This window comes from Ptychodera flava, unplaced genomic scaffold (assembly GCF_041260155.1).
Source record: "Ptychodera flava strain L36383 unplaced genomic scaffold, AS_Pfla_20210202 Scaffold_30__1_contigs__length_3116999_pilon, whole genome shotgun sequence".
Taxonomy (NCBI): Eukaryota; Metazoa; Hemichordata; class Enteropneusta; family Ptychoderidae; genus Ptychodera; species Ptychodera flava.
The window spans coordinates 653,981-664,820 of record NW_027248352.1 but is presented as its reverse complement, the minus strand read 5'-3'; the positions used below and the strand labels follow the sequence as shown (position 1 = coordinate 664,820).

General features: G+C 39.2%; 1 protein-coding gene across 1 annotated transcript; it reads left to right on the top strand.

The window, feature by feature from the left end:
* The first annotated feature begins 14 nt into the window (after positions 1-14).
* On the top strand, positions 15-6,468 carry LOC139127239 (uncharacterized). Its single transcript, XM_070693150.1, has 2 exons — positions 15-145; positions 4,544-6,468. The coding sequence occupies exon 2, from the start codon at positions 4,582-4,584 to the stop codon at positions 5,176-5,178; it is 597 nt and encodes a 198-aa protein (XP_070549251.1). The 5' UTR covers positions 15-145; positions 4,544-4,581; the 3' UTR covers positions 5,179-6,468.
* The last annotated feature ends 4,372 nt before the right edge of the window (positions 6,469-10,840 follow it).

Sequence of the window (10,840 nt, the reverse complement as noted above, 5' to 3'; positions counted from 1 at the left end):
TTTACTCTAAGTATCGCGAGAGGAGTGAACAAACAGAGAAAGTGGTATACCGTACCGGTACCGGCGCTCTGTGTGTTGGCGATCGATGCAACCGGCCGAAACGGCGGGGTTTTATAAATTCTTTTCGATTACACTGAGTTTTCCGGTGAGTATAATAGTGGAGATAGCTTTTAACAGCATTTTTTACGGAGGTTGACTCACATTACTTCGAGCTTTAGCCGCATACGGCCACCGCACCTATCGGTGTTCGCGGCAACCTGTACGAATGTTTAACACACCGAAGATCGTGTTGAAAAGTGAAAACATATCCCATGTTCTTTAACACTGCGAATGAAAAGTATTTGAACTGCATTCCATATTCTTTGATAAGTCGGTTTATTGTTTCATACGCTCCGAATCTCAAAGAATATATTACTTTCAAGCAAAGGATCGTGCGATTTTGATAAAAAAAACTCCACCCGTTCAATTAAACAATCAATCAATGGGGCCGGCCAAACAGGAAGCGCCCAGACCAGCGTATTGTTGTGTCCGGGCTGACTCATTTGTTTGTAATCAGAAACGGGCGGTGTGTGCATATAATACTGCGTGCAATGTCGATGCGAACACAAATTAACTGAATTCCGAAGATACAACGAGAACAAATTTTACCCTTTGATTCGCTGAATTATAAACGTCTTCGAAACTAAGACAACTGTTGTTGGTGAAAGTGACCTTCCCTTGGCGGACAGTGACCTTCGTCTGACAAGAATACATATAACGGACTCCGCCCAATAAACGCGGATACTATTGCGTAGTATTTGCATTGTGTGCATTGTGTTACGTACTTTGACCGCTCAGTCTGATAAATGATAAGCAATAAAGGGGTATTCAGATAGCGATGCTACATACGATACTGTAGTTAATACTACCGCACCGGTAACTTACATGTAACACAAGCAAAATAGTTAGTTCAACCATCCATTACACCCTAACATGTTTTCAATTTCTAAATTTTACATAAATTTGAAAATTACATATCATCAGATTTTCAGAAATTGTTTGACCCTGAATCAATCCACAAGTACCATGATAGTTTTATGGTATTAATTAAGCGATAAAGCACACCCAGCGATGGTATACCACGAAATTTGGACCAGTTCACGACATGAAGTGAACTGGTCAAAATCAAATGGTATACCAGAGCTGGGTTTGATTTATTGCTATAATATCATAATAGTAATGCAGTATATTGAAATTCTGGCATCAAACATCATCATTAAAAGATTTTTGCTCGTGCCGAAGCTTGTGGGTGTGCCAACTATGATATATCACAAATATACCATGGGTTTTTTCCATGTCTCAACCAATCAGATCACTGCATTTGCCTCATCAATATACTGATATGATATGATTACAATATTTTCATCTGTTATTTTCAGTAGCAAGTAGGATAAAGGCAATGAATGATAGATTTGTACGGCTTCTATCAACCTTGTGAGACATCGCTGCACCTCATGAAAATGCTAAGATTTAATATAATTGTGGCAATGCTGAGTCATTGTGACATCAATTGACTTCATAAAAATAATTTTGTTGCTCGCTGTATATCATGGATATTTTCAAGTGACACAGTTCATGCTTTTGGCTGTGACAGTACATATCCAGCTTTGTGATTGTTCAAACAAACGTCAAGCTTTTTTCGAACGTTGAGGGCGCTAAATGGATAAAACTGCACTGACGTGATAGTCTTAAAAAATTGTCATTGTCAGTTACCAACGCAGATTTGATGTAAATGTGTTTTTGGCCTTGATCATGTGATGTTGTAAAACAAAAACGTTGGTCGAAAATAGTTGGAGTAGCAATTAGGTAATGTATCCATGAATTTCATCAAAAAATGTTGAGCAAATATGTATTAGACAAGTCTTGAATTTTATAAACTTGATTTCATTTGTTGTAAATTTTGTCATCACTCAGACTAACCCAGAGTCTGTGTGAATGTACCTATCAAAGCAATGAATGCAAGCAAAGTACTCTGCCAGACTGGCTTGTATTAGCTGAACACTCTGCCATGGCCAACACCTGGCTAGCTAGTATTGCTGTGTATGCCGGGAAGCTTGAAAGCCAAGTGTCTAGGCCAATCCGCATCACGACCTGAATACTCTTTATCATTATGATGATAATTAACAACAATAGCAATGATGATAAGCAGGGCTGTCAATTATAGCCGGTCACCGGCGGCAAATCGCCGTCTGACACAGGTCTTGCCGCCGCCTGTTTTCCCTATTCAAGGCCTGCAATAATGATCTTTACACACGTTATGAATTCTTTCCTGTCCAAATTCTACCGTTGGCTGCGCTGTGCTACAGAGGCGCAGCCCCTAAGGCTCGTTGGTAGCCGATTTCTGATTGGTTTTAATCGGTACTGTCAAAAAGCTTTACGTGTTCTGATTGGTTTTCGGACGTACACGATCGATATGGCTACGAAAGTCGACAGCCTCGTTGGATTTATGGGTCCAAAAAAGACCCCCGAGAGGCTCACACTAGCTCTGGATATAAAAGTAATGTCAATATTTGTAAATCATTTTATTTTCCTGAGGAATTTCAGTGATCGGGGTTTCAATCCATCAATGGTATAGCATGCAATGCAGATTTCACGCCGCGTCTGAGCAAAATGCCATAGCATTACGTGTATTTAGCGACTGGAATTTTTGATTTGTTTTCCCGTTTGCAGATCGTGAACGCTCTTTACAATGAGTAAGAATCGTTTACTCAACGCAAAACAAACTTTGTGGGGATTGACATAATTTTTAGTGAGTTTTGACTACCACTGAATTTGTTTGCACCAAGCCGCCGTTCTAGGAAATGTATTCATACGGTAGTACATGCTGTGTACTGTGATTGTTTCGAAGGCCCGAGTATTGAAGTTTGATAAATATTTTCCGACATCCGAAATCTTTCCTCAAAAGCAAATATCGGTATCCTTCAAAATCATTTACCAAGACCAACATTTTTTAATGTTTAGGGCAATCACAAAATTTAGCAAGGCTTGACTATATACTTTCGCGTATCTTGCACGTCTTGCACGTCTTTTTTTACATCCATGCACGTACGTGCGGCGCGGCGGTAAACCATGTTTTGGATATGGATATAACATGCATGTAGTGAGCCTACCCACTTGGCAGGCGTGGGTTTCGACAAAACTCTGACTATTGTGAGGGATATCAGAATAGATACTATGATAGTCATCAGGAGAAAATATTTGATCGTTAACTTTCACGCGCAAGGATTTACTACGTAAATAAATCAACATACTCTCAATCTTGTCAACTGAGAGGCCGACGGACAACGAAGGCACGCAATTTCATTAGTGGATGTAAACTTGAGTATTGTAATTGTTTGTATGACGTAGCGTCTACTCAAATTGTCTCTGGTAATGGTCTCGTATTTACCCCATTACATTTGTAAATTTTCACACTGGAAATTCATAGCCGGTAACTCTGAGGAGAGGTCTTGAAACAGACAAAATAAAATTACAGCAGTATCAACCAGACGCAGATCGGAATTTTTTGTCGTGACGTTATGACATCAGTTTTACAGTGGGGACAAGATTTTTTTGATTCTAATACGATTAGCTGTTTTTGAATGGGAACGTATTACAATTATTGAATTACTTTCTGCAGATGTTGTTTCTTAAGAAATAGTTTCTGCAGGTGTAGTTTCTAAAGCTACATCTGAACACGGTCTTTTGTGGAGGGACCGTGATCTGAAGAAATAGTTTTTGCAGATGTGGTTTCTGCTGAAGCTACTGTTTCATCAGCCTGAGAATCACACAATATTGAGGTATTGTCAGCTGGTACTGCTATACCGATACAAGCCTTGGGCTTAGATGAGTACTCCAGTGATTCTGATTATGGTTCAGATTATGATCTTTATTAAGCAGGTTGTAATTCAACACAATTTGTAGGCAAATAATAATAATAACCTGGTGTATCAATAAACATATAAACTCTGTAATACTTCTGTTTGTCTTCCATAATTTATTTCACAAGATTCAATTTCATGTTACTTTTTATACTTCAGTTATAATAAACTTGACAGTAAATTGCCCTCAAAAGTGCCACCACAGGCCACCAATTGAAGATGAATAATTAGAAAAGCTTCAGCTTCAGGAGGGGGGACAACCCCCTCCTGGCCTCCCCCCGCGTGCGCTTGCGCGCACGCCTTGCTCCGCTTCGCTCCGCACAAGGCTGTACCCTCCTGTTCTTTCACTTGTACCTTCTATTCTGAAAAACATTGACAGCCCTGGATAATTAATAACAGGAGAACAATGTAGGGAGATTGTTATTAGATCTTCAGAGATTATTGGTCAAAATGAAATAAAAAATCTGTACAGTGAAAAACACTAAAAGAAAATTTGCCCCATGCTACTCACAGTCTTGCAAAGAACCATGTGATGACAGATAAAGAAAGCAGAAGTTTGCAGAGAGTAGCTGCCCTTGCACTTCATATTTTGTTTTTATTGAAACAGAATATTGAATAATCAGACTTTCTTTACTTGTTTACAGATCTTTCGGAGCCAATTGAGACAATTACCTGAGTAGAGATGGAGCCTCGTGACCGAGAAAAGTTGCGAATTCATCGCCAAAGGTTAATTGAGGAGTTGAACGTTGACCATGTAGTCCTCTATCTGAATCGTATCGTCCTGACGGAATTTGAATGCGACAAAATTTACGCTTGTCGCGAGCAGGAGAACAGAGTTCGGAAGCTGCTTGATCTCCTGCCAACCAAAGGACCTCTCGCTTTCCAACATTTTAAGTTTTCACTGAAAGACCACTATCCACACCTCCTGGAACTTCTCCAGGACACGCCGGTCATCAAACACCACAGCGACACGAGTCAGGACGAATGTCAACGCCTGGTCATCCATCGCGACACCTTGATCCGAAACCTTGACATGGACAACCAAGGAGTTGTGCAGTATCTTCTAATGGAGGGAGTCTTGACCTACGCCGACTACGACAGAATCAAGAGCGCCAAGACGAGCAATGACAAGGCCAGAGTGTTGATCGATTGTCTTCCGTTCCGCGGTGCCCATGCCTATAAGCATTTAATATTGGCCCTGAAATCCCACCAACCAAACATTATCAAAATGTTGGAAAACACTGCCATAGACCCGGATGTGGAGGACACGTACCTGTAAATATTGAATGCGGTATGGATCTGTACAACGTAAGGACAATATTTGATGTGGAGGCTGATATCAGAGAGAGGCTGCATAGACTCATATATAAGTGTTTTTGCGAAGGGCAGTAAGTAGGTAAATGTTACTAGTGTTCCCCAGTCATTTTACCAGGGTCCCCCTTGGTATATCGATGCAGTCAGATTAACTTGGGACAGCAGCAATGTTACCGACGTTCCCAAATTGCATACCGATATTACCCAACCCTAGCAAAAACACTGTATATACATGTAACACATGTACAATTTCTACTTTGTTCAGTTTATAATAGTCATTTCTACATGAATTTCTGTTAGAAAGTTTTAAATCTCTATGGCATATTTACAATAGCAATTGCCGTGGAAATAGCGATAATACTGTTAAATTAATTTGATGATTTGACAGAAATGTTTCAAAGTGACAGAAACGATTACTTCATATAGAGGTAGTATTACTAAGGATTGAACTGGGATTAAAATTGCTAGTGAAAGTCATTTATTATTATTACAACTGTTCCGTAGAAAGTCTTGGTATTCTTTGCATTGGATCAAACTTCAAATGTTACATTCTAAAACAGGAAAGACAAAAACTTTGAAGGGTTGATGTAGTGCAAATAATCATAACACTTGGCACTGTGGTAGAGCATACTAGATGACTCAGTGCATACCCTCACAGGCTGCAAACAAATCATCAATAATAATGTAGTCTTGTAATTCCAGGTTTTAATTATGCATGATTATTTATCTAAATTCATTTTGACATGCATGTTAAGTCAGAGCAAAGTACGCAGTACACTGCTGTGTCTACATCTGCTAATGGATATACTGTAATGTACCGACACTACATAATTTCTGGATTGTATGTAGAATATATAAAGATATCCATAATTAAAATATGCCAGTATTTCAATGTTGTGAACCTGATCTTGATGCTTATTGTTTTATGAAATTGTTTTACATAGGATAGATAAAGAGGCTGAGTTTATGTATTTTAAGATAGTTCAAAAATAATTAGCATTGTTGAGATTTACATGCATATGTTTGTAGACTTCATTTCCATTCAGTGAACTTCACATATTGAGGTCAGTAACCTTCATACATGTAACATGTTATTTACAAATAGAGTTTTATTGAAAATTTTCCTTCCATATGGGCATAGTAGCTGCCATTACAATATCCTACAAACTTCAATATTTTACTTCAGTGAGCAAGATTTTTTAGCGGTCATGGTGATAACTTTGAAATTTCCAAACAAAATCAATAGCGGACGTCATGACATGGTTCAAGGGTCTCCATCCCGGCACAAGTTCACTGGGAAGTGTGACTCAGTGACCTACCGATACGCATAGCCAGGGAGACCATCAACAGCAGTGTGTGTCTTAAGGGTCAACATCCTGGTACTAAGCTCATGGGTAGTTGTACTCGGTGACCTGTCATACACATAGCCAGGGAGCAGGGCTGTCATTATAGGCCGGTCACCGGCGGCAAATCGCCGTCTGACACAGGTCTTGCCGCCGCCTGTTTTCCCTATTCAAGGCCTGCAATAATGATCTTTACACACGTTATGAATTCTTTCCTGTCCAAATTCTACCGTTGGCTGCGCTGTGCTACAGAGGCGCAGCCCCTAAGGCTCGTTGGTAGCCGATTTCTGATTGGTTTTAATCGGTACTGTCAAAAAGCTTTACGTGTTCTGATTGGTTTTCGGACGTACACGATCGATATGGCTACGAAAGTCGACAGCCTCGTTGGATTTATGGGTCCAAAAAGACCCCCGAGAGGCTCACACTAGCTCTGGATATAAAAGTAATGTCAATATTTGTAAATCATTTTATTTTCCTGAGGAATTTCAGTGATCGGGGTTTCAATCCATCAATGGTATAGCATGCAATGCAGATTTCACGCCGCGTCTGAGCAAAATGCCATAGCATTACGTGTATTTAGCGACTGGAATTTTTGATTTGTTTTCCCGTTTGCAGATCGTGAACGCTCTTTACAATGAGTAAGAATCGTTTACTCAACGCAAAACAAACTTTGTGGGGATTGACATAATTTTTAGTGAGTTTTTGACTACCACTGAATTTGTTTGCACCAAGCCGCCGTTCTAGAAATGTATTCATACGGTAGTACATGCTGTGTACTGTGATTGTTTCGAAGGCCCGAGTATTGAAGTTTGATAAATATTTTCCGACATCCGAAATCTTTCCTCAAAAGCAAATATCGGTATTCCGATCCTTCAAAATCATTTACCAAGACCAACATTTTTTAATGTTTAGGGCAATCACAAAATTTAGCAAGGCTTGACTATATACTTTCGCGGTATCTTGCACGTCTATTTTTTACATCCATGCACGTACGTGCGGCGCGGCGGTAAACCATGTTTTGGATATGGATATAACATGCATGTAGTGAGCCTACCCACTTGGCAGGCGTGGGTTTCGACAAAACTCTGACTATTGTGAGGGATATCAGAATAGATACTATGATAGTCATCAGGAGAAAATATTTGATCGTTAACTTTCACGCGCAAGGATTTACTACGTAAATAAATCAACATACTCTCAATCTTGTCAACTGAGAGGCCGACGGACAACGAAGGCACGCAATTTCATTAGTGGATGTAAACTTGAGTATTGTAATTGTTTGTATGACGTAGCGTCTACTCAAATTGTCTCTGGTAATGGTCTCGTATTTACCCCATTACATTTGTAAATTTTCACACTGGAAATTCATAGCCGGTAACTCTGAGGAGAGGTCTTGAAACAGACAAAATAAAATTACAGCAGTATCAACCAGACGCAGATCGGAATTTTTTGTCGTGACGTTATGACATCAGTTTTACAGTGGGGACAAGATTTTTTTAGATTCTAATACGATTAGCTGTTTTTGAATGGGAACGTATTACAATTATTGAATTACTTTCTGCAGATGTTGTTTCTTAAGAAATAGTTTCTGCAGGTGTAGTTTCTAAAGCTACATCTGAACACGGTCTTTTGTGGAGGGACCGTGATCTGAAGAAATAGTTTTTGCAGATGTGGTTTCTGCTGAAGCTACTGTTTCATCAGCCTGAGAATCACACAATATTGAGGTATTGTCAGCTGGTACTGCTATACCGATACAAGCCTTGGGCTTAGATGAGTACTCCAGTGATTCTGATTATGGTTCAGATTATGATCTTTATTAAGCAGGTTGTAATTCAACACAATTTGTAGGCAAATAATAAATCAATAAACATATAAACTCTGTAATACTTCTGTTTGTCTTCCATAATTTATTTCACAAGATTCAATTTCATGTTACTTTTTATACTTCAGTTATAATAAACTTGACAGTAAATTGCCCTCAAAAGTGCCACCACAGGCCACCAATTGAAGATGAATAATTAGAAAAGCTTCAGCTTCAGGAGGGGGGACAACCCCCTCCTGGCCTCCCCCCGCGTGCGCTTGCGCGCACGCCTTGCTCCGCTTCGCTCCGCACAAGGCTGTACCCTCCTGTTCTTTCACTTGTACCCTTCTATTCTGAAAAACATTGACAGCCCTGATGGAGGCCATCATCACTGGTGACATATAAGATTATCTACTGTGAACACTGAACTCATTTTGATTGAAATTACAATTTCCAATTTAACTCTGTGCAGGCTTATGGGACAAGCTGTATTGTGACATTATGAAATACAAAGGTGATATGGTGTTACAGAGGTCATTGACATCACTGTTTTACCATTGACAATTATCTATATACTTTGGGAATTGATCGCCATGCGAGAGGATGTTGGGATACAGAAACAGCGTAGAGACTCCAAGTCTTCAAAGATAACACCGTTTATTTCTTATAAATGGATGCTACATATTGCCAGATAGTTCCTTCTCTCAAAATGTCCCTTCGTCTGAGCTGGTGTTCGTAAAGACACCTATATACAATTCAATCTGTACAATCCTTATTTACATACAAATGAAATGCAAGGTCTCTCCCTGACAGTGTTCCCTCTAAGGTTTCAAGAGGGTGTGCAACTTGAGATGCGCCAGATTGCCTAACAGCTGAGTCCGTTCATGTATGCTAATTTATCGAGGAACGTCACAACGTACAGTATGAACGTTGGTGGCAAGTGTGCCGCCAACGGGCGCTAACTCGAAACGCGGAAGTAAAATCTATGCTGAGATCGCACATTTCACCCTGGGTTATTGTTTCCAAAACTAATACCGATTGAAATGACTGGGACTAAAGTTGCGCAAAACATGATTTTTACTGCGAGAGCAGTCGAGACACTGCGCAATTTGCGCGCAAATAAGCCTTAGGGGGAACACTGCTCCCTGATAATAACGTATTTGGTGCCAAGGTACCTACATGTATCAATGGCCAACACCATAAACACGAAAACAGTATGTACTTGCTAGATTTCTCACAGTACCTGTAGCCATCGCACATAACCTGAACCTGATTATTAACCTTTATGCAGAATTGACGTCAAAGTCAATGACCTCTGTAACAATGGATTATTTGTCAAACTTCCAATGCACATTGCTGTGTTTCACGATCATTTCATGGATGTGAAAGTACAGTCTTACCTTCCACCTTCTGGTACCCACTGCATGTTAGTGATATCTGTACCCTGTGTTTACCTGATTTTGAGTTTATGACCTCTGTAGTCATGGAAACAGTGGGACTACAACTCAAAAGTTGACCTGCACTTAGTGGACTCTTTTCATGAAAATTACTTCATGTATGATTTGTACTTGCAATTTAGGGTTTTCAGCAAGATAATAATACCTCTGCCCATTCTAGATATGGCCTTTTGTCATTGTTGGTAAGTTGTATATTTTTTGTAAATACAATTTTTACCTGTCAAATGGATTTTTTGTGAGAGCCTTTGTGATGAGATTTGAAAGAAAATTGAAATAATGTTATAAGAAAGATGAATTTTATCTGTACAGTGGTTTCTCTAAGGAAGTAGCGAAATGGTTTCCCGGGTTCTCCCCAATGGGATTTATAGGGATGGGCCACCCCTCTGTATTTTGGAGCATCCTATTCATATGTTAATATCAATACAGAAGAACCCACTTTCACATTGTATACTGATGTATACTGTACCGCCCATTCAGCAATAGAATTCATAAAAATGCATGAAGTTTCCTACTTATCTCAGGGTCTGCAGTATCATGCACGAAAGATGATCCCTGTAAACGAATGCATGTTAAAAAATATCAACCTTTTGTATTTACAGAAGGTTGGAAAACAATGTGAGAAATGGCTAATCTCAAAAAATGGAGTCTTTAAAACAAAATATAGATACATGATCCATGGATCCTCAAATTTAAATTGGAAAGTTTTTTATAAGAATTGTCATTTCCAAGAAAACATCAAATACAGGTCATATCTGAGTGATTCATGTTGATTTGATCTTCTATTTTTAAAGATAATTTAATTTGTATTGTCTTTCAGCCATGCTTTCCTTTTTATCGGTGATTCACAAAAAATTATCATAGTCGTAAATTTGAGATTTTTTGTGAAGTGTTTTACACTCCCACCTTTACTTTCTACGAGCCAAAGAAACATTCATTTCTGCAAAGCATTTGTCATGAAATATCATCAATATTCTCTCAAAATGTCAATGAAAGACATTAATTAAGGATTATGGGTTTCATGTCCAG